Genomic DNA, 25,377 nt, shown 5'->3' on the forward strand with positions numbered 1-25,377 from the left:
TGTTTCCAAGGAAATACATATACCATATAAATCTTAGTAGTAGCATTTAGGAATAAAGGAAGGAGTGCTTACATTTATCATAGGACAGTATAAATGACTTGGAATCACTTACTGTTTGAGCTCTAGGAATCTGATTTCTTGGATTTAAATCCCAGTTTTGCCTCTTACAATGTGTCTATGTGCAAATCACTCAAGCCGTTTGGACCTCAGTTTCCTTTATTTCTAATGTGGGGATAATAAGGTTGTGGTGAAGATTCAATAAGATCGTATCTGGAAAATCCTTGGAAGAATGCTTGGCACGGAGTAAGTACTCAGTTAACATAGGTATTATATATTCAGTGAGTAGAGGTTGCACCACATGGCCACTAACATTCTCTTGATTGTAACTCATACATTTCCTAAAGGAAGTTAAACTTTGAATAACACAACTGTGCTTCTGCATTCCTTTTAGGTGTGCTAGGAAGTGGAAGCAATGAGTTGCAAAGACAAATTCACTTAGAAGAGTACAAAGCGTTCATTTTATTAGCACTCAAAAGCTTTTAATTGATGTCTTTATCCTTATTTTTATTTTTTTATTTTTTTACTTTTTTACATCTTACTTTATTTTGTTTTAAATTAATCCTTATCTTTGGAACAAAGAAATTACCTAGATAGATGTACTAGAAAAGTAACTTGTGGATTTCATTTTCTTTCAAGTGACGGTGTCCAAAAAGCCATATATCAACTTGAAGGCAATGAAATTTGTATTATTCATAGAATTGTAAAATGGTTGTTACTCAAACTTTCCTGTCGCACTTGCAATGCTTAAAGAAATGACATGGTCTCTGGACATTCATATTATTTTGATGTCAACCATATTTTACATTTTCTTAGATACTTCAAAAGCTAGCTACTATGTAAAGAAAGATGGCTGTGGTTTGATGATGTTATAGGAATGCCTAAGGTGGAAATGCTGGCCCAACTGAAATTGAGTTTTGGAAAAGCCCCCCTGGAACCCGTTATATATTGAGTTTCTTCTGAGAGTCTGGCTATGTAGGTTTCTGAGCATTTCTTTCCTTGAATTCTCCATTGTTGACCTCTGCATGCCGGGACTCTGTTCTTTGGTCCCTGATGCCCTGCTGCCTGTTTGGCCTGGGACTGTAGATGCCTACACTGCTGGACTCACTGGGTTACCTCCTGACCTACTTCCCACAGCAACTGTGTCTGTGTATCATCTCCTGAAACGTCTGTTCTGGCCAAGGTTGGGCCCAGAACCAGGGGCTGGTCCTACCCTGTCTACTCCATGCTGCCATTTGCCCAAGCCCTACTAAATCTTTAGCTTGAATAGCTAGAAATGAAATTTAAACCATATGCAAAAGGAGAGCTATTTATGCTCAAAGTAGGAAGGGCCAAAACATTGGGAAAAGCAGAGCAAAAATCCCAGGAGGCAGTCCCCAGGGAAGTTCAGGGAGGTTCTCAGAACAAACCTATCTTGGGAGCAAATAGAATCTACACAGTGCACTTATGCTAACTTAGTCTGAAAAGCCTAGAGAAGTTCAGGAGGCAATTCCGTAGTTCTGAAAATTGTGCTCGAGATGTAATAAAATGATTAAATCCACAGAATTTATGATATCCTCATGCTTGATTGTCTTTATAAAATTCCCAAGAATCTGCCTATAGACAGATTCTACAGCAGAGCCAATGAATGACTCTTCCTTGCTCCCACAGGACAAAGCTGAGGGTTCTGAGACCCTGCCAGGCCGCCTAGACTTTAAGGGAATACAGAAAGTTGGGTTAAGTTCTTTCCTACCTTTCCCTTATTTATTTGTCTTTCCTTCTAAACTGCCTCCCCCAGTTCATTAAGGCTCCAGTCTTCTCTCAGCCTTCTCAATGCTCACTGTGTCTTCACTAGTAAGGTCCCCAAACAGACAGGCCTTCCTGGACATGTCTTGTGTTCCAGAAGTATTCTTGTCTCTTGCTTCTTTCTTTTCTATTCCAGGCATTACCATCCCAATGCAAATAATATCCCCCATCTTTGTTTTATTCCCCTTTCTCAGAACCATTAGATTTTGCTTGCTTCTGATAAAATATGAGATAGTCCATGAAGATCATTTAAACATTTTTTTTAAGGTAAAACTGATAGTAAAAACTCTATACATTGTTATCCAGTAAAGTCCCAAATTAGAAAATCTTTATTTTTATAGGGTGTGCAAACTGTGTAAAAAAAATATAATAGCTCATACATAATAGAGGTTTATTTCTTGCTCATATAAAGTAGAAAGTAGATATTTCTAATTGGTCGGCAGCTCCAAGTAAGGATTCAGGTGCCTAGGCTCCTTCCCTCTCCCACCTTCGGTGATTGCCATGCATCAAGCTAGTAGCAGGAGGGAGAGTATGAAGGAGCACGTAGGGAAGGCTTTCGTGAGCTGGACTCACATTCCGACTGCAAGGGCAGCTGAAAGTGTACACAGGTGTGTGCCCAGAAAACAGTCTCATCTGCCCAGAAAACAGAAAAAAGTTCTGTCTCGCCTAATAAACCCACATGCTTCATTTCATAGATGAAGGCGAGTCACGTGCCTAACAATGTTTTGCCTTAACTGCCAGGAGGTTTAAATTTAGTGTTCAACTGATACCACTATTCTTAACGTAGATTTTTCTGGAACAATTATCTGCTATTTTCATTGGATGACTCCTGTTCTTTTATCTTTGCTTAGTGGTTCAGCTGCCTCTGTACCTTCGCTGTAGCTGAACTAAAACTCTTTCTAGAAATCAGTGGCGGTAAAAATGATGAATAAAAATTTATTATCTTTTAAGTATGGTAAGATTTTACAAAGCACTTCTGTAGGTATCAGGTTATTTGATCCTCTCACCAGCCTGGAATGTAGGTGGGGTAGACATTTTTATTTTCCATTTACACACAAGGAGAACAAAACTCAAAAATACTTAATTGAATTACCCCGTGGGGCAGAGCGAGGGCCGAGGGACAGATTGTCAACTTTCCAGCGCATTGTATGGCAGGGCTGCCACTGGCCACAAGGCAACCTCTCTTTGAGATGTTGCTTCAAGGAACAGGGATCCAACAGGATAAGGACTTCATTAACAAAGCAAGCATGTTAAGTTGATAGCACACAGGCGCTCTGCCCTGGTAACTTGGAATTAATGTGCAATCAGCAAATAATCAACAGCTCCTATAATAAAATCAATGCAGAGAAAAGGTGGAAGAAAAAAAAGAAAAGATAAGAATAATCTCTTGTTTTTTTTTTTTGATTATCTTTTCCGTTCTAAAGGCATCTCAGTGGAGGCTTATGAGAAAGTAAACAGGTAAAGCTTAATCTATAACTATTATATAGTACCTTGTGCATTCAGCAGCCTCAGTCAATTCATGGCCTGCTAAACAAAGGCAGCAGGTCAGAGCACGTCTCACCCCAACTCTCTTAGTGGAATCAAAAAACCCACTTTTGATGGCAGCAGCAATCAGCAAAGCTCCGTGGGTCCCCCCCCCCCCCCCCAGCATTAAGGTGATGGCATGAAGCAAATCCAATACCACTGCTGCTGGCACAATTGGAAATGACAGAGATTCTTTGGAGGTTTTGTCTGACTTGCTAGCATTCATGGTTGAGGTCAGCAAGCAATGTCATCACCAAAACACAGGCGAGGGAAGTTATGTGTCAACACACATGAAAAATTGCTCTTCTTGAACGCTGTTGACTTTGTGCTGAATTTTGTGACAAGTTCTAACAGCTTCATGCCCTTTCCAATTTCTCTGTGTGCTTTTTGGGGCAGGTGCTTCTAAAAATTGATCTGGATCTGAGAGGGTGGTGAAGAGTGCTTTAGGTGAACAAATACCTTAACCTTGAGCTTTGGCTGGGACTGGAGCAGAGAAAGCAACCAAAAACTTGTTATGAAGGTGAGGGAAAGACAGCAGAATGTCTGTTGCTATTCATTTGTAGTGCATCAGCTTCACTAGACCTGTAGAAGGCCATGGCCTACTTTTTCAAATTTCCTGAGAATTAAAAAAAAGAAACATGAAGAAAACAGACAACTAAAGAACTGTAATTTGTACCATTTTGATGGCACATTTGTCATTTGTTACCAAGTATAGCACACTCAATGATGACACAAGACCCCACCAGCTCCATTGCTAGAAATAAGAAGCCTCTGGATTGTCCCTGTGTAAATTTCCAACTTTACCCCAAGGCTCTGGCTTCACACCTCCACAAAGTCCCTCAGGGTCTTTTCCTCCCTCATCATGTCTTCCCACCATTTCATGGATATGACCTTTATTAAATCTTGACTCTCTGGACACCAACATTCTCTCCTGAGGACTACCAAGGACACTCTTTTCCTCTACTCCTTCACCTTCCATGTGTGCACACCTTCTTTCCTAATTCTCTCAACAGTTCTGAGACCAGACCTGCATTGTCCAATATGGTGACCGTGAGCCATAGGTGGTTATTTATTTATTTAACTTTTTAAAAAATTATTTATTTATTTGAGAGAGAGAGCAGGGGGAGGAGAAGAGGGCGAAAGAATCTCAAGCAGATTCTGCACTGAGTGTGGAAGCTAACGCGGGACTCAGTCTCACGACTGAGACATCCAGGCACCCCACCACTTGTGGTTATTTAAATTAAAGTGAAATAAAATAGGAATTTAATAAAAGATTCAATTGCTCACAGGCATCAGCCACATTTAAAGTACTCAGTAGCCACATGTGGTTAGTAGTTATCACATTGGATCGTTAAGATTATAGAACATTTTCGTCACTGCAGAAAGTCCTATTGGACAATGCTGTTTTGTTTGTGCCTTTTTCATGGTATCCTACTAACTTGTTCCATTTCATCATTTCTGACCACATTTATATGGTCTAGGGGTCACTCTGCACACATGCCAGACCTTAGAGACCAAATCGATTCTTGGCCCTAGAGATACCAGAAAATATTTTCCTTCTCTCTCATTTGAAACTTATTTTTCTACATTCTTCCCTAGTACTGTAAAGAATACGTAACATCTATTCCTTTCCAAGGGAATTCTTACCTCCTCATCCAATCTGGTTCCGCCTCCCCACAGGTGTTTAGTCTGGATTTATGGTTCCAACCAATCAGTCACAAGATTATCCAGCACTGGAACTTTACCCAAATTATTTAAGTCATGACAATCATATTTTAGTTATTTGAATTATTTAACAGTATTTCTGTTTTAGGACTTACCGAGTGCTGGGCTCAGCATGGAATATTCCTGCCCCCTCCCCCACAATTTTCCAGCAAACTCCTACTTCATATTTCAATACCATTCTCTCAAGAAAGTCTTCTCTCACCACCCAGGCTAGATTAGCACCTTACCAGGTTTCTGTTCACTCTTATCGTAGCTTCTTGCATGTTCTTTTCGTTCCTCTCATTGCAGATGTCCTGACTAAGTACAAGACTGTTACTTGTTCAAAGCCAAGTAGAAGGGTCAGGCAGGCAGATAGAAGTCAGTTGAGATGCACAGATCCTGGAGGGCTGAGACCATATGTGCTGCTGAACTGTCTGGAGGAGAGAGCAGAGTGTCTAAGACCGAGCTGAGGGAAATTTTTCAAGGTGGTAGAGAAACAACTGGAGTGGATACAATACATAAAGAAGTAGGGTTATTTCTTAAAACAGAAGGGAGAGAAAAAGAGATTATAGCCAGTGAAATACAATTTCACTCACCTTTATGATTCCTATTTATTTAACAGTCCCTTTGTTATTAAAGCAAAGTTAGAAGGAATACACTATTCTCATTGTAAAAAGTCAAGTCACACATCAAAGTCCCCTTTACCATTGTTCTGGTAACTGCTTTCATGTTGCACTGCTCTGGTCCAGGTAACTGCTCTCATGTTGCATCTTTCCAGTGTATTTTTTATTCATTTCTACCCATAAATGCACATATACATATCACATCAAGTTCTATTCTACGTAGACTATGTTTACATACTTTATCATATTTTATGTATTCAAGGAAGAATGCTACACAAGTGGCCACTGATCGTGTGAAAAGATCCTCAAACTTATTAGGAATTTGATTTGAAACTCTAATAAAAAAAAAGAAGACCTCATCTTTCATTCATCAGCTTGGCAAAGATTAAAAAGTTTACTAATCTATATTGTTGGCAAAGAATCCGGGATATGGGTACTATTATTGAGACTGTGAATTGTCAAAGCTTTTTTTGGTAGGCCATTTTCCAGAATGTATCAAATGTAAAATGTATCAAATGTGTCCTTTTTGAAGGAGCAATTCCAATTTGATATGCTATCCTAAAAAATATATGTATAAGAATATTCATTGTAATATTGTCAGTAAAATGGACTATTTAAAACAGCCCAAATATTTGTCAATAAGTGAATGGATAAATAAATTATGGTGTGTGCCTACTAAGCTATTAAAAAGAATAAGGCAGGCATATAAAATTGTCAAGATTTACTGTTCAGTGAAAAAAAAAAGAAAATTGCAGAACAGTGTATAATCATATTCTAAAATGAAAAATGTGTGTATTTGTGTGTATCGAGGTCTCAATTATGGAAAAATAGAACTGTGCTTGTAGCTGGGTAAGGCAGAACAAATGGCTTTGTGGGCACCTTATCTATACCATAATTCAGTGCAAAGATAAATGTCATTAAAATGTCAGTATATCTTAATAACGTACAAATTCCGTGGTACTGCTCTAAATGTGTGTTTAACAATGCTGAATTTAAAAGCAATGCTTTTTATAAATACTTTGATCGTCTACTAAGTAGTGCTTCTCCATCAACTTCCTTTCGCTGAGTTTTAGTGTTAAGAGAGAGACTATAGAGACATAATTTCCTGCCTTCATTTTACAGGCAAGGATACAAAAATCTAAATGAAGGGATTTGTCCAGTTCCATTTGAGTTTTTGGGCAGAGTCAGAACATTGCTCAGAGTGGTCTGATACCCATTTTTGTCCCTTTTCTCATCATGAACAACCCTAAACTTTACTTAGAATTCTTCCGATTTTCCCACATTTTATACAGTATTATTCTATAACTTGACCATTGTTCATTACTCTGGCCTCCTTCTCAAACTTGAAGTTATTAGTAAAACAGATGAGCATCTCTTCTGCAACATGGAAGAGCATATTAAAAATATATTCATTCATTTCCTCATTCTAGCAACAGGCACTTAGTGATGTCTATCCTGTGGGAGTTGAAAACCACTTAGACTCGGACCTTCCCTCACAAAAGGGTATGCCAATAAGTGAACTCGCAGTTACTCTGTTAACTGCCCAGTGCTCTGAGGAAAAGAACAGTGTTGGGAGAACACATTGCTTGCATTGGGGAGGGGCCTCCTGGAAGGCTTCCTGGACGAAGTAACATCCAAGCTGCAATCTGAGGGAAGGGCATCACTCTGGCAGGTAAATGTGGGTGGGGAGATAGTTTTCTTTTCTTTCTTTCTTTTTTTAAGATTTTATTTATTTATTTGAGAGAGGGTGAGGGAGAAAGAGAGAGAGAATAAGCGGGGGGAGGGGCAAAGGCAGAGGGAGAAGCAGACTCCCCGCTGAGCAGGGAGCCTGACGTGGGGCTCCATCTGAGGACCCTGGGATCATGACCTGAGCTAGAGGTAGATGCTCAACCACCTGAGCCACCCAAGTGCCCCAAGGGAGATTAGTTTTCTAGAAAGAGGATATGAAGAGCAAAGTTTGGTTGGGCAGAAGTAGTATGGTGCTTTCAGGCATCCATTTGCCTGTGTCTTTGTTAGTCATGAAATTTTAACTCTGTTCAGACTGGTGAGCTCTTGAATCGTTGCTATTATACTGTAAATGAAATTAATACTGACTAAAATTCATTGAAGCAAGAAAAAAAAAGGCTATATGAACCCTGGCTGGCAGACTAGTGTCTCCTATTCTGTTGTTCAGTCTCTCATGAAAGTTCACTGGTAGGTGAACATTGCAGGGGATGATTTAAACTGATGCATCTGTTTTAAAATAACATATCTAATCTTCTGCTCCAGAAGATGTTCACAGGGTTTGACAGCAAATGCTAATACATATTCATAACCAATAGGCTTCAGAACCAAGGGAAATTGAGGCAAGTGTAACAGAACGAAGCATGAGAAAGCAGCATGTTAATTTTAAATTTAATTATAGAGATGGGGGAAAGGATGCATTTTGACAGTGTATACTCATTCAGCTGTCATGGAACATTACCCAAAAATCATGCCAAATATTTGACAGAAGAAATATTATTTTGGGTGAAATGCTTGATAAAACTAGCAGGTCCTGAGGAAAACAAGATTCTGAAACTCTATTAGAAACTATTTTTCATGTAGAGAAAAAAAAAAAGCATCGCAGAATTCTAATGATATGAAAGAAAAAAAATAAAAAGCTTTCAAACTAAGGAAAGCTTTCTGGTCCAAGAAAGATTTCTGTTTATGGAATGCTTTTGACATGGGTATATTCTAAATTCAGTTTGAAATTAGGGAAGAGAATAATTAGTGTGATTCTTGTGTTCCTATTACTTTTGGTAACCTGAAACCATGTGTCATTCACTGTGACCAGCACACCGAGGCTTTCTACTGAAGTGTATTTGAAGAGCACAGACCTTGATGCTGAGTGCTTAAAATAGTGTTCGGCATGGAGCTGTCACTTAATAAATATTTGTTGAGTGAATGAATAAATAAACCTACCCCATTCTACCCTGTGTGGTGTATAAGCTCAATATATACTTATTAATGAATAGATCAGTGGAAGGATGGATGAATGGATCCATGGATGGGTGAAAGTATCCCTCCGAGTGGCTTACAACTCACAATCTGTCATTAATTTTCAGGATCTGGAAGCACATCCTCACCAGTGAATGAGGGCAGTGAACTCTGGGGTCAGTCACATGTTAACTCACTGCTTGCTTTGGTATGGAAGAAAATCCCTAGATTTCTGAGTAAATTGGATTGTTGTCTCTCCATAGTTTTTAACTGGGACTTGTAGTCTTATCTTTGGCAAGTCCTTATTTACAGAGTAGGGAAAAAAGGAGAAAAACTTTCTTTCCTCATTTCATTAATTTTAGGAAAAAATTAAGGAAAAAACAAGCATAAACAGCATTCCTAAAAGTTAGCAGAATTAAAAAAAATTAAGTGTCCACTTTGAGAATGTATTGCTTTGTTTTGCCAGCAAGTATGTAAATGTTTAGGCTTACTAGAACTATTTTTTAGCAAGCAATTGGTGAGTCTTAAGAGGAGTGAGCTCAGTGAGGGTTTTGGGTATAGGCAATCTCAGACTTCGTTGATGGAAATGTAAATTTGTTCAACCTTTTGGAGGAAGTTGGTAAGATATATCAAAAACTTTAAGAATGGTTAAATTCTGACTCAGCAATTCTGTTTCTAGGGAATTTCCCTCAGGAAATAATTGGACAAGGGAGCAAAGATGTATGTATTGGGATGTTTGTTGTGGGCAGGGGTGTTTATATAAAACAGCAAAGCATTGGGAACAATTGAAATTTTTAATAATGGGGGCCATAAATTATATGTCTTCTCCACAGAATATTGTGCAGCCATTAAAAATGATGGTAAAGACCAGTATATATTGTACAAGGCACACCTTCACAGTTTGATGTAAAGTGGAAAATGCAGCATACAAAGATATGTATATCATGACACCATTTGAAAAATAATACACAAGTATTTCTCTTTCTGCCCAGAAAAAAAAAAAATCTGACATGTTGATGGCATTATGGAGGATTTTAAATTTTGGCTTATTTATATTTTGTATTTTCTATAATAAATTTCTATGAATTATTCTGTGCAAAAAACTAAATAATTTTAAAAATGTGTGGGCACACTTAACACATTGCTAATTGAAAGTACATGATCTCAATTTTAAAAAAGGCTGTCAACTTTCTTACAAAGGGTATATTTTTGGAGGTTTGTACTTAGGTTTAGTGCTTAGTTTTCACAGAAGGTACAGTGAAATCCAAATCTTACAAATCTCAAAGGCTGAAGGGAGTTGTACAGAGTCCATGCTTCAAAAAAAAAAAAAAAAAAAAAAACTCATGAGAACTGACTATATCTGCAGAAAATGCTTTCTAGGCAAAAGGAAAGGATTTTTAGAATATTCTTTGAAAGGCTTTCAGGAAGACAGGAAGATTTTCTAAATGTCTAAAGTTATGACCACTGAGATAATCAACCAGACTTTCCGAGTGTATTAGCTTTTTTGTAGGAACACTTGGAAGCAATACTGGGTTATTTGTATTGCTCAATAGTTAAATAGATATAGCAAAATAAATGTAGAAACATTATCTTGGAAGGGCTGAATGAGAATATGTTTTCTATTAGATAAAGCACTGTTCACTTTTATTATAAGAGAAATTCTAAGAGTTGCTGGGGTACAAATTTTTACCTCCAAAAGACCAGAGAATCTTGACTAATAGAAGTGAAGGGTATACTTTCAAACACTGTTAGGAGTTTTTGTTTGGAAAGTCTACAGTCAAATTGGAACAAATTGTCTATGGGAAGAAGGTTATATTGAAGCCATACTTCTTATTAAAGTCAAATTAAGTTTTCGGTTGAAGGGACTGAGAATTAATTATTTTATGCTTATGTTTTATAATGAAATCAAATTTCCTAAATTCTTAATATTTCCCTAGCTATACTAAATATATGCTTGTGAATCTAGCTTGCTGTGGATGTGATTTCAACAATAATAACTTAAAGTTGGAATAAAATTATTTAATGTAAAGATGGCCTTATATGCAGATTATCTTATTGGACCCTAATATAAACCCTGAGAATTGTTATGACTGACTTAGGATCACACAAATATTATGTAGTGAAGTCAGCCATAATACCCAGATGTTAACTGAATTGGTATTAATTTAGATATATATGTATACTTATATATATATATATGTATTTTTTTTTTCAAAGATGGCTCAAAGATGAGTTATTTTGCCACTCAGTACTGAATCTAATACAGATTGAGAGTTTATCTCAACTAAATCATGGTATATGCAAGCTCATTTTTAGATTGAGGGACTGTTTTATCTTTCTTCCTGTGGAATTACCCTCTGCCAAGAAGTCCAGGCTAGAAACCTCTGGCTCACCTAAAATTCATAAAGTAGCAGAAGTGGCTCGTGATGACAAAATGTTGATCTCGTCTGTATGAAAGGGTCTTGGTCTCTGGAAACACGTAGGTAAACTTTACTTTTGCTGAGCTCACTTAGAACCATTTCCTATCTGAGGAAGAGCTGCTGAAACCGTGCGTGCAGTTGCTAGTTCATCTGAAGCTCAAAACCAGCATCTGCTGCCATGAAGACAGTGGTCAGAGAAACCGAGAGCTTCACGCAGTCCTGTCAGTAGGGTCTCCTTCACATATTCTTTGGACCCACTGAGAAGTCTCTTATAAGCATCTAGTTAGCAACTAGCCACCCCTGATAGGATCAATTTACTAAAATTAGTAATTATGTACACTTCCAAATCCTTACACACACACACACTCATATCAACAAATGAATTTAGCTAAATCCTTAGAGAAGAGTCATTGCTAACATGATGACATTGTATAGAGAGTCCTTCTATTCTTTAAACTAGTTAGCAGGGAATTAACATTTATTGCGTATAAATGTGTTATACTCACCTTAAATTATCCCGTGTGGTTCACATAAATTATCAGCTAATCCTGATAACAGCCCTAATGGGTAGTTATCATTATCCCTATTTAGAGGCATAATAACTGAGGCTGAGGCTTAGAGCTCCAAGTGCACAACCACACGATCCTCCTGCCACAGTGTGTGATGTGTATAACATAATGGGATGACTGAATTAATTCTCGTCTCAGAGCATAACTGGGAGCCACTGATAAAATGAGCATTAACTGTGTGGTAAAAGTTAATGCATTTGTGCCTTTAAGTTTGTGTAAAAGATCACAGACTTTCATTGTACATTGAACTAATTTATTAAAGCTGGCATATAATAGAATTAATAAACACAAAACACATACTGATCAAGGCATAATGATTCTTGAAGCACGTTAGAAAATTTTAGTAATAGCAAATTCCTAAATTTTAACCAAAGGAATGGCAAAAATTGGTTTTATTTTCAAACTTAAATCAGTGAACAATCAATAATAGGACTGTCCGGTATATTATATAGTTGCTCTTTTCTGTCAAACTTCATAAATTGGGAGTATTCCTCAAATCTTCTCCTGGTGCATATTGGCATTATCAATACGCAGAAAATTATAAAGTTGATTGTGTATATTACTTTGGAGAAGAAAGTTTGTTGTCTTTGTTTATGGTCCATTTGCAATTCCATATTCTAGGATATAAGAAAGACTTATTTTGGTATTTATCAGACAAAACGGTTTTCTCTTCTTAGAAAAAAAATCACTAACTCATAAGAAAATACTCTGAGTTCAGCTTGAAAATGTTTTAAACATAATATAAGATAATAACATAAATATAAGAGGCTGGTTGATGTCGTTATGTAACAGTTTTAAAATAAAAGATCAACATTGACATAGCGTTCAGAAACAGTTTGCAGTTTGGCTCAAATGGAGTGTTTTTAGGATCAAGTTCTTTCTCTACACTTAAAATCTGGGTCACTGAAAAATTTCCATCTCTCTAAACTTTTTGGACTAAAAATAATTTAACAAAGAAAAGAATGATGGACTTCTGAGTAGTTCAAAGGGCTGGATACTAATTATTTATCAGAAAGTTAATTAATCAAAAACCTAGACCAAATTCTATTAAATGCTTGATTACTTAGTTTTTGCACACATAATACCTCAGCTCATCTTTTTTTTTTTTTTCAATTAAAACTTTATATTTTTAGAGTAGTTTTAGACTCACAACAGAATTAAGGGGAAGATAACAGAGATTACCTATATTTCCCCTACCCTGAAACATGCACAGCCTCCCCCTTTATCCACATCCTCCACCAGAGGGGTACGTTTGTTACTCCTGATGAACCTACATTGACACATCATAATCACCCAAAGGCCACACTTTACATTAGGACTCACTCTTAGTCTTGTACATTCTGTGGGGTTTGGACAAATGCGTAATGACATATATCCACCACTATGGTATCATACAGAGTAGTTTCACTGCCCTGAAAATCCTGTATGCTCTGCCTATTCATCCTCCCTCACTCTAACCCCTGGCAACCACTGAACCTTTTACTATCTCTATGGTTTTGCTTTTTGTAGAATTTCATGTAGTTGGAATCATACCATGAAACCTTTTCAGATCGGCTTTTTTCACTTAGTAGTATGCATTTAAGGCTCCTCCAGGTCTTTTCATTGCTTGATAGCTCATTTCTTTTTAGCACTGAATAATATTCTATTCTCTGGATATACCACAGTTTATTTATCCATCACTCATTGGAGGACATCAACTTCCAAGTATTGGCAATTACAAATAAAGCTGCTCTAAACATCCGTGTGCAGGTTTTTGTGTGAAAATCCGAGTCTTCAGTTCATTTGGGTTAATCCGAAGGAGCATGATTGCTGGATCATATAATAAGAATATGTTCAGTTTTCTAAGAAGCCACCAAAACTGTCTTCCAAAGAGGCTGTATGATGTTACATTCCCATCAGCAATGCCTGAGAGTTCCTGTTCTGGATCCTTGTCAGCATTTGGTCTTGTCAGCGTTCCAGATTTCTGGCCATTCTAATAGGGTGTGTGATGACACCTGTCATTCCCTGATGGCATATGATGTGGAGCTTCTTTCCATATGCTTTTTGCATATCTGTATATCTTTTGTAAGGTATGAATTAAGGCCGTTGGCCCGTTTTTAAATTGGATTGTTTGTTTTCTTATTGTTAAATTTTAAGAATTTTAAAAACATGTTCTGGATGAGTTCTTTGTCAGATATATCTTTTGAAAATATTTTCTCCCAGTCTATGGTTTTTCTTCTCATTCTTTTGACATTATATTTCATAGAGCAGGAGTTTTTAATTTTAGTGAAGTCCAGATTATGAATTCTTTCTCTCAGGGATCGTGCCTTTGGTGTTGCATCTAAAGAGTCATCACCAAACTGAAGGTCATCTAGGTTTGCCTCCACGTAATCTTCTAGGAGTTTTATAGTTTTGTGTTTTACGTTTAAGGCTGCGATCCATTTTGAGTTAATTTTTGTGAAGGGTCTAAGGTTTGTGTCTAGATTCATTTTTTATGATGTGGATGTCCAGGTATTCCAGCACCACTTGTTGGAAATATTATTTTTTCTCTATTGTATTGCCTTGGACCTTTGTCAAAGATCTAGTGACTAGATTTATGTGGGTCTGTTTCTGGGCTCTCTGTTCCATTGATCTCTTTGTCTATTTTTATGACAATCCCACACCGTTGTGGTACTTACTGTAGTTTTATAGTATGTCTGGAAGTCATGTAGAGTTAGTTCTCCAACTTTGTTCTTGTCCTTCAATATTGTGTTAGTTCCCAATATCTTGGGAAGAACTGAGATCTTGACAGTATTGAGTCTCCCTATCTATAAGCATGAGATATGTTTTCATTTATTTCGTTCTTTTGATTTCATTGATTGGAGTTTTGTAGTTTATCTCATATAGATCTTTTATGCATTTCTTAGATTTATATGCATTTCATTTTTCTGGATACTGAAATAAATGATATTGTGATTTTAATTTCAAATTCCACTTATTGTTTGCTGGTATATAGCAGAACAATTGACCTTTGTATATTAACCTTGTATCCTGCAGTCTTAATAGTTCCAGGAGTTTATTTGTTGATTCTTTCAGGTTTTCTACATAGATGATCATGCCACCTGTAACAAAGACAGTTTTATTTCTTCTTTTCCAATATTTATATCTTTTACTTCCTTATCTTGTTGCATTAGCTAGAACTTTCATTATGATGTTAAAAAGCAACTGTGAGGGGAGCATCCTTGCCTTGTACCAGATCTTAGTAGGAAAGCCTCCAGTTTCTCACCATTGAATATGATGCTAGATGTGCATTTTTTGGGTAGATATTCTTTATCAAGTTGAGGAAGTTCTCCTCTATTCTTAGTTTACTGAGAGTTTCAAAATTCATGAATGGGCATTGAATTTTGTGAAATGCTTTTTCTACATCTATTGAAATATCAGTTAATTTTAAAAACAATTTTCTTGTGGCTGATATTGCTATATCCACTTTACAGATGGAGAAATTAAGGCTCAGCAGTGAAGTAACTTGCCAGTAGGTCTCACAATTACTGGTGGAATTAAGTTTAAACCTACAATTATATGACTTGCTCTACAATATGCTTTCTCCCAGTGCTTACTATCAATCCTGACTCATTGGCTCCAAGGTAGTAGGAGAAGTAGATTCTCTCATCATGAATATCACCAAACTAAACAGCCTATTAAGTAGTAAAATATAAACTTATTTTAAATATTATTTCAAATAATAATTAAAAAAATTTTTTTGAAGATTTTATTTATTGTCAGAGAAAGGGAGAGAGAGCACACACAAGCAGGGGGAGCGGCAGGCAGAGGGAGAAGCAGACTCCCTGCTGAGCAAGGAGCCCGATGCGGGGCTCGATCCCAGGACCCTGAGATCATGACCTGAGCCGAAGGCAGACACTTAACTGAGCTACCCAGGCATCCCTGAAATAATAATATTAACAGTATTCTCATGCACAGATTTGGTATTTGTGAGTTTGCCTACTTGCTAAAATTTATTTGTAACCCCAAAATTAATACTGGAGACGCTTTCATGGTCGTTTGCAGACATGTACAGAGTGGCAAAAGATTTCAGCCTCCAATGTACATATTCCAGGCTGAGGGCAGACAACATGACACTCTGCCTTTTTATTCTAGCTCTCATACTGCAAACAAGTATCCTATTTGTGGTCTACTTAGTGCCAAGTTCTTTTTGCATTTTGTGTTTTTGTTGGTGATTTCGCTGTTTAAAAGTGACCCCCAAGTGTGGTGGTAAAGTTCTGTTTAGTGTTCCTAAGTGCAAGAAGGCTATGATGTGCCTTATGGAGAAAATACATGATACATGTGTTAGATAAGCTTTATTCAGTTGGTCGTGAATTCAATATTAGTAAATTAACTATATATATTAAATTAAGTGTCTTTCAATGGAAACACACAAACAAATTATGAATTGATCAAGTGATGAAAATATTGTGACCAGGGGCTCATAGAAACATAACTCTGTATTTCCTCTCAGAACTATGGTTCAGTATCTGCTAATTTAGTATTTGCAAACACTTTATAGAGCATAAGTACCATTAATAACAAAATCAACCATTTATGATTTCACTGTCATGGTGTATTTGTAATGATGTATTTACGGAAGTGAACTTCTTGCTTTTGGATTAAAGTTTCAGTGTGGTATAATTTTATTGGCTGTGCTCAACTCTGTTTATCCATCTTTTGTAAACCACTATGCTAGTTTCCTACTGATGCTATAACAAATTATCACAAGCTTAGTAGCTTCAAACACACAGATTTATTATCTTAATTTGGAGGTCACAAGTCCAAAATGGGTTTTACAGGGCTAAAATCAGGGTGTTGTCAGGATTGCCTTCCATCTGGAGGCTCTAGCGGAGACTCTGTTTCCTTGCCTTTTCCTGCTTCCGGAGGTGCTTGCATTCCTTGGAATATAGCCCCACATTACTCTGACCGCTGCTTCCATCATCATATCAAATCTTTGACTCTCCTGCTTCCCTTTTCCAGTTATAAGGATATTTGTTATCGAAAATGTCAGCTTGTAGCCCTGTCAATTCTGTGCTCCCTGGTCCCAATTAACTTAAATATAGTCTTGTTACAGAGTAAAAGACATTTGTCTTTGCATCTTGGAAGAATTGCTGATTAGGTCCACATCTGGGGATGGGGCAATGCTCTGGTACTTATGGATGCTTTCACTGTTGTCTTGTTTTTATTCCTGTTTCTAGCCCTCAGAGCCATGTCAAACCATTTGCATGTCCAGAGAAGAGTTTATGCAAAGGATGACAGAGATTGTTGGTTGGGGCACAAAGGAAGAATATGGGGAGCTCTTTGACAAAGTGGATGTAGCCCAAGATGGCTTCATTAACTGGGACAAGCTGACTTCATTTATGCTGTTAGCACTTTATGAGAAAGACGAACGAGCAAAGGCAACTGTGGTTCCCCAGTGGAAAGACCTTGAATTCCTCCCCGTGAAGCACAAGGACACCGTTCAAAAAGTAATTTTCTTAAAAAGTTCAAGTCGTTATCTGACCATCAGTAAGGAAGGCTTATTAGGAATCTGGGGAGAGAATTTAAAGCTGCAAGAAACACTTCCCATCACTTCAGATACCACCAAGCTTAAACACCTGTGGGTGACAAGTCTGGTTTCTCTGGAAAATGTAAACAAGGTACCAAATCTTAATAAATAAATTTACTACTTTATTTCTTTAAAGATTTTTTTATTTGTTTATTTGAGAGAGAGAGAGAGAGAGAGATCATGAGTGGGGGTGAGGGGGTAGAGGGAGAAGCAGACTCCCTGCTGAGCAGGGAGCCTGATGCGGGACTCGATCCCAGGACCCTGGGATCATGATCTGAGCCGAAGGCAGACACTTAACTGACTGAGCCACCAGGCGCCTTAAATTTACTGCTTAAAAAGGGGAAAAAAATGATGAGACAGGGCTCCTGACCAATATCAAGTATAACACTGGCAGTGACAAAGAGCTGTAGTACCTCTCTGTGCCTCTCCTCTCACCTGGAGGGAATGCAAATAGAGCCAAGTGGGCTAGTAGATTTCCCAAACTGGTTTCTTGGGCACCTTTAAAGGACACAGCTGATAGTGACTCAGATTCTTGGCTCTGTCCCAAATGTGGCCATGCTGCATTGCTGGCTCATAAGACGTTTCTGGACTCCATAGTTTATAGTAGAATCATGGGTCTATATGTAGAGCTGAGAGGCTATAACAATGCGTGGCACAACTCAGTGCAATTACAGGGAATTGCTTATCTGATTTTAACCACTGTCCTAGTCAGTTTCTTAATTGTGATCGGGAGGGCCCACTAAGTACAAATATCCTTATATGACTCTACCTATAAGTAAGATAACATGTTGAAAGGAAAATCAGTTTGTGAGGGAAGGATGAAACTTAAAGAATCCATGTTCTTAGTATTTTATATTAAGCACATGGCAAACTTTCTAAGAAAATTTTTAAATATACACACAAGCAGAGATAATAGTATTAAGAACCAATATTTACCCTTAACCATTTCCAATTCCCAGCCAATCTAGTTTCATCTATATCTCCCTACTTTTGAAACCCAAGACATGCAATTATTTAGTCTGTAAATATTTCATTTTTCTAAAAAAATGTCTCCCTTTTTAGCATAATTATAGTACTGCTATCACATTTAAAATCAATTGAAGTAATTCCTTGCTATCATCAAATATTCAGTCATGTACATATTTTCTTGTCTGATAATTTTTAATAGTCTGTGAATTCCTTGTTTGATAGTTTGTTTGAATTCAAATCTGAATAAGGTCCAAATCATTGTGAATTGTTGATGGGTCTATTTTGATCTACATGTTTTTCTTCACCTCTTCTTTATTGTTGCATTGTTTTGTTCTTGCTGTTGCTATTTTTGTTAAAGAAACGAGGTGTTTGTCCTTTAGAGTTTCCCACAGTCTGGATTTTGTGGACTGTATTTAGATAGGGTTGTTGAACATGTCTACTTGTTCCCCATATTTCCAGTATATTGGTAGTCAAATCTAAAGACTTGATCAGTTTTAGAATGGTCTGTTCTGGAATAGGGGTTCCTCAGTCGGGAGGCACAAAATGCCTGTTCTCTCTTTTCTTGGGACATTATCAGTTATCACAATTATTCCTTGATCTATCAATTTGTTTAGGGGTTGCAAGATGATGACATTCTAGTTTCATCATTTCCTCTTTATAAGCTGAAATGCCTCTATAAAAAGAAATTCCCCTTGTCAATTATTCAGCTATAATGTACAAACCATAGACCAAAGGCAGGATAAATGACTAATTCTTTATTTTATTTACCAGCATTCAAAATCCTCTAAAGATGAAAAATGAGTACTACTATCATTATTGTTATCAGTATCATTATAAACTCATGAATTTAAACAGTTTGATTTGTTTCAATCCACTGAGTTATTACCCCATCCTTAAAATTGTATCATCTTTGGACACTGGGATGAATACAAGTCAGCTTCTGAGTCTTTTCTGATATAACCGTATTAGTCTTTGAAAGCTTCTTTACTCTCCGGTATGACAAAATGTTCCAGGATCATCTTCCGTATTTATTATGCCAGACCCAGAATTGGCCATTTCTCCAAAGACCCGGGTTCTTTTTACTGGGAAATGGTATGCTCTAATGCCTTGAACATCATCATCATCATCATCATTTGCTTCCTATGTGACATGCCCTGCTCTATTAATCTTCTCAAGATCACCATAAGGTAGATATTATTCCCACTTTAAAAATGAGAGACTATGCAAGGGGAGGTTGTGGAATTTGCCCCAGGTCACGCAGGATGTAATCAGTGTTGCAAGACTTGTAAACAGAGGCAGCTTGATTTCAGAACCTGTTTCAGAGTCTTTGCTGCCTCTAGAGTGGTCCAGTTCGTTCTTGCTAAGGATCGGGTGTTAATGTTAACTGTATGTATTACAACATAGTTCAAGCCCAGATTTTCTTTTATATCTGTGTGTAGCATTCTATTATTATAATGTAATATTTGTGTTGTTATATTGTGTAATGATTATGTTGCATTGTGTCTTCTTTCCAGGATTGATGACTAACTCTTAGCCTTTCCTTTGCACTTAGTCAACATAGAACTTTAAAGAATGTTGCTTTTTTCTTCTTTTCTCAAACAGCTTTATTGAAGTATAATTACACAAAATGCACTGCACATATTAATACCCAAGTGGATAGATTTTAATGCATTTAGATACTGTGAAAAATCAACAGTACAATGAAAATAATGAACATATTCATCCTCAAAAGTTTCCTTGTGCCCTTTTGTAATCCCCTGTCCAAGCCCTCCCATCTCTCCTTGTCAGGTAGCGACTGATATGCTCTCTGTCACCATACGATAGTTAGCATTTTCTAGAGTTTTATATAATTGACATCATACAGTGTGTACTCTGTTTGGTCTCACTTCTTTAACTTGGATTGGTTATTTTGAGATACATCAGTAGTTCATATTTTTATTGTGTAATATTTCATCATGTGGATATAGCACATCCTTACCAACATTTGGTATAATCAGGGTATTTTTTTCCCCTCTTAATTTTAGCCATTTTAATAGGTTTGTATTTTTTTTTTATCTTATTGTGGTTTGAATTCACATTTCCCTAATGACTAATAATATTGAGCATATTTTCATATGCTGATTTGCTACCTATATATCCTCTTTGGTGAAGTATCTGTTAAAATCTTTTGCCTATTTTATTGTTGGGTTTATTTTGTTGAGTTTTGAGAGTTCTTTTTTTTTAAGATTTTATTTATTTATTTGACAGAGAAAGACAGCTAGAGAGGGAACACAAGCAGGGGTAGTGGGCGAGGGAGAAGCAGGCCCCCCCTGAGCAAGGAGCCCGATGTGGGGCTCGATCCCAGGACCCTGGGATCATGACCTGAGCCAAAGGCAGACACTCACCGACTGAGCCACCCAGGTGCCCCTTGAGAGTTCTTTATATATTCTGGACATATACATTTATCAGATGGATAATTTACAAATACTGTATCATAGCATGTGTTTTGTCTTTGTGTTTTCCTAAGACTGCTTTTGGTGATATCATTTTCAGATTGTTCATTACTAATGTATAGAAATACAATAGATTTTTAAAAAATGATCTTATATCCTGCAACTTCACTGAACTCATTTATTGGTTTTGATCATTTTTTGTTGTTATTACTATTTAGGATTTTCTATGTTTAAGATCGTGTCATCTACTAATAAAGATAGTCTAATTTCTTCCTTTCCAATCTGGTTGCTTTTATTCTTTTTCTTGCCTCATTTCCCTTCCTGGAAATTCCAGTGGTGTTAAATAGTAATGGTGTGAGTGAACATCCTCATCACGTTCCTGATCTTAGGGAGAATACATTCAGTTTTCCACCATTATGTATGATAGCAGCTGTAGGTTTTTTGTATATATCAAGTTGAAGAAGTTTCCTTCTGTTACTGGTTTATTGAGCTTTTTTTTTTTTTTCCCCATGAAAATGTGTTGGATTTTGTCTAATGCTTTTTTGGTGTCTATTGAGATAATCATACAGTTTTTGTCATTGATTTTATTAATGTAGAATATTACATTGATGATATTTGTATGTTAAAGTAGCCTTGCATTCTGGTATAACTATAACTTGGTCATGGTATGTAATTTTTTTACATGTTGGATTCTCTGCTAATGTTTAATTGAAGATTTTTATATGTATATTCATTAGGGATACGGAGCTGCAGTTTTCTTATGATGTCCTTGTGTGGGTTTGGTCATAAGACAGTACTGGTTTCATAAAATGATTTGGAAAGTATCCCCTCTACTTTTTCTTTTTTTTTTTTTGGAAGAGCTTGAGAAGCATTGGTATTAATTCTTCAAATGTTTGGTCACATTTATTAGTGAAACCATCTGGGCCTATTATTTTCTTTGTGAGAATTTTTTTATTACAAATTCAATTATTTTACTTATTATATGTCTGCTGAGATTTTCTATTTGGTTTTGAGTTAGTTTAGGTAATATTTTTGTCTCAGGAATTTGTCTAGGAATCTCATCTAGGTTACCTACTTTGTTGGCCTTCCATTGTTTATGATATTCTCTTATAATCCTCTTTTATTTCTATCAGGTCATTAGTAGTGTACTCTTCTATTTCTTATTATAGTGGTATATATTTTCATTCTTTTTTTTTTTAAATCTTGGGTTGGTTCAGCTAAAGTTTTGTCAATTTTATCACCAAAGTTATTTACCCTTTTAAAAATGGTTTTGGGATTTTATCTGACTTGTGAACGCTACTTACAGAGCTTTTATTAAGTGCTTTTTATGAAAGCCTCTGCTTGCTTTGTAAAGCATGGTTTGTAAAGCTTCTGGTATGACTATGCGATGCTGTCGCCCTCTGTCTTTGTTTTTTCTATGTGATTAATCATCTCATCTCCCATGGATGGAAGAGGTTGGCAGGTGTGTGAAGCGGGGATACGGAAGAAAGTATGTTCAAATGCCTTTAATGGGAAGAATTTTTTTCTTGGCTAGCACCCAAAGTTAGAATAAAGTATACTTGTGCCACCATGCTATGTTTCTGTAATACTGTTAGTGACCCTTAGGGAACAGTGTCTGCTTTGGTGCTAAGATTTGCATATTTCCTTTGCATACCCATTTCATTAAATTCATCAGAAATACTTTTTGATTTTCTATTTACTACTTTAGATAGCAGTGGCTTTTACGAGTAAAGAGATTTGTTTCTATGATCTGCTGTCCAAAGGAGAATTTCCTTGTCAATATAAACTCCAAGGCCTGAAAGGAACTCCAATTTGTATGGAATATTGGTATGACCCCCTTGATGCCAACGAATCAGTTCTTTCTTTTGGGGACATAACTGGAAAGGTAAGTGAGGGAAGGAAAGATTGAACTATGGATTTAAATATCAAACTGTAGCCCAGTATAGAAATAGAATACAAAGGGGGTGACCTCTGAACTTACAGATTATAAGCCCACACACGCTGGACATGGAAAAGATGGATTAGGTCAGAGTTCCTTTTCTTGCTTACAAGGACAATCTTCATGTGGTTTTCTTGCCAATTATTAAAAGTTATCTCTTATAACTCTTTCAAGTTAATTATTCTGATTTTCATTCACAAGGCTTCTTTCTACCAGCCTCCTGGGCAGTGCTTATTTACCGTATCATGTAACATTGGGATAGATGCATTGGAGAGGGCAACAAAGAAACCCAGACATTAGGACGCCTGGGTGGCTCAGTCGTTAAGCGTCTGCCTTTGGCTCAGGTCATGATCCCAGGGTCCTGGGATTGAGCCCCATGTTGGGCTCCCTGCTGGGTGGGAGGCCTGCTTCTCCCTCTCCCATTCCCCCTGCCTGTGTTCCCTCTCTTGCTGTGTCTCTCTCTGTCAAATAAATAAAATCTTTAAAAAAAGAAAAAAGAAACCCAGACATTGGATATGATGATTCGGCTTCCTATCACATCCCACCCAACCGCTACAAGATTATTACTTGCTGAATGACACGAGAATATGCCCATGAGCTCTGAAGTAGTCTAATTTGGACAATTTCCTTTCCTAATTGTGAAAGCTTTGCATTCTTTGTGTGTTTAATAACAAGTGTATCATAAAAGCAAATAATGAACTGCCCTTCGTAATTGCTTTACCAACATGGTCATTGTTCTGTCTTTTACTATAACTGCCTGCATCCTTTAAATAATATTGAGGAAATTCCCATTAATTCAGTATCTATTCCTTATTAATCTTAGGGAACATCGGATGTTTTGCAACAATAACACTGTCCATGTTTGTTTTCCTTTCAACATCCCTGCTAAGGTTCAAGCAATTGCTTTCACGGCAGCCTTGATTTCCCTGTTTGAGCGTCCTGCTAGTGCACATGAAGATGAAGAAGCCACAGTGACCATCAGCTGGGCAGAACTGCTCTCTGGATATCACAAATGTTGCTACACATTAGAGCATAATCTTCATCATGGAGACTGGGTCAGGCAAGGTACTGAATTTGAACAGTAATGAAAGAAATGGTCACCTTCAACTTCCACATTTATATTCTTTGATGAAAATGTTTCCCACAAAATGTTCGTCTCAAAACCAGTAATTGGTTCTCGGGAGGTTTTGGCCTGGACTGTAACTCCCATACACTAGCAGGAATTTCTTTCTCTCTTTTCTTTCCTTCTAAAATGTAATGCAATTAATTCAGGGGAACTGTGCACTCAAGACATCTCAAGAGAAGAGAGAAAATGGTCACAGAATCCATTTAACTTCAACCCAACTCTGATCCTAAAAATCTCCTCTAGTCCTATCTGGGGCTGCTCAGTGAGAGAACGTAACAAGTTCCCTCAAAACCACTCCTTTGTTTTCATGAAAGTATGTTAGTTTGATTGTCTTCAAAATGGATCGTCTTAATTTTCTTTTTTTTCTCTTTGCTGATATAATGACTGAGTTCCTATGATCTATAGTACTTGAGCAGTAGCTCTCTGTGTGATAGGATTATGTTGTAAAACAGCATCTATGGAAAGCCAGGACTTTCTTAAAACCTTGTCACCAGTGAGTTTGCTAGTTTCACAATATATCTAATTTTTTTACAAAATTTGCATGTGATGGTTCAAGATCCACATGTGCAATATCTCTTCTAATATCTCTTTTGGTCCAGATGCTAAAGACTATGGTCATTTTTTCACTTCTAAATTGCTGCATTAAATTATGCCCACTGAAAGGAATGGAAACTAACAATCTCTTTGTTATGTCGTAGTTCTATTCCTAATATACTTGGAAGGAGAGACAGTCAAATGGACCCAGCTGTTGGCCATTATAGTGGTTTTGCCCTCTTTGGGGTCTAGGAGGTTGCAACTAATTCTTTAATTCATGACCCACATAGTAATATCCCACATGATGAACTATAGTTTCTGTATTTTTTTTCTTCAATATACATTATATCATGTCTTTGGTACCTTCTGCGTATCCTTTAATTCTGGCATGATATTGAATGTGGGAAAAACAAAAGATGATATCTTTTGGTTATCTACTATGTGTCACAGGCACAAAATTATGTGTTCTGTTTGCATAACATGGAAACAAGAATCACAGTATGAGAAACTGTACAGAGCTATTGTAGCTGCTTCCAAATGAGCATGGTAATTGAAGTATAGTTGACACACAGTGTTGCATTAGTTTCAGGTGTACAACACAGCAGTTCCACAAGTCTCTATGTTACACTGTGTTCACCACAAGTGTAACTACCATCTGCTACCATACAGCGCTATTACAGTATCTTTGACTTTATTCCCTATGCTGTACCTTTTATTCCCATGATTTATTCATTCCGTAAGTGGAAGTCTGTATTTCCCACTCTCTTTCACCCATTTTGCCCATCCCCCACCCCCAGCAAGCATCAGTTTGTTCTCTATCCTTGTGGGTCTGTTTTTGCTTTTTGTTTGTTTGTTTATTCATTTGTTTTGGTTTTTTTAGATTCCACATGTAAGTGAAATCATCTGGTATATTTCTTTCCCTGTCTGATTTATTTCACTTAGCATAATATCCTCTAGGTCTATCCATGTTGTTACAAATTGGAAGCTCTCATTCTTTTTTATGGCTGAGTAGGGGTGTGTGTGTGTGTGTGTGTGTGTGTACCAAATCTTCTTTTTTTTAATTTATTTTTTTATTATGTTAATCACCATACATTACATCATTAGTTTTTGATGTAGTGTTCCAAATCTTCTTTTTATTGCAAGTAATGCAAGAAACATAGAAGTGCATATATCTTTTTGAATGAGTGTT

General features: G+C 36.9%; 1 protein-coding gene across 1 annotated transcript in view; it reads left to right on the forward strand.

The window, feature by feature from the left end:
- The window catches only part of WDR49 (WD repeat domain 49), a 135,612-nt gene that overhangs the window by 3,025 nt on the left and 107,210 nt on the right, over positions 1–25,377 (forward strand). Inside the window, exons 3-5 of the mRNA XM_078069536.1 lie at positions 16,839–17,279; positions 22,298–22,474; positions 23,419–23,593. Coding sequence (XP_077925662.1) covers positions 16,839–17,279; positions 22,298–22,474; positions 23,419–23,593 — 793 coding nt within the window. The remainder of the gene's footprint in view (positions 1–16,838; positions 17,280–22,297; positions 22,475–23,418; positions 23,594–25,377) is intronic.

This window comes from Halichoerus grypus, chromosome 1 (assembly GCF_964656455.1).
Source record: "Halichoerus grypus chromosome 1, mHalGry1.hap1.1, whole genome shotgun sequence".
NCBI lineage: Eukaryota > Metazoa > Chordata > Mammalia > Carnivora > Phocidae > Halichoerus > Halichoerus grypus.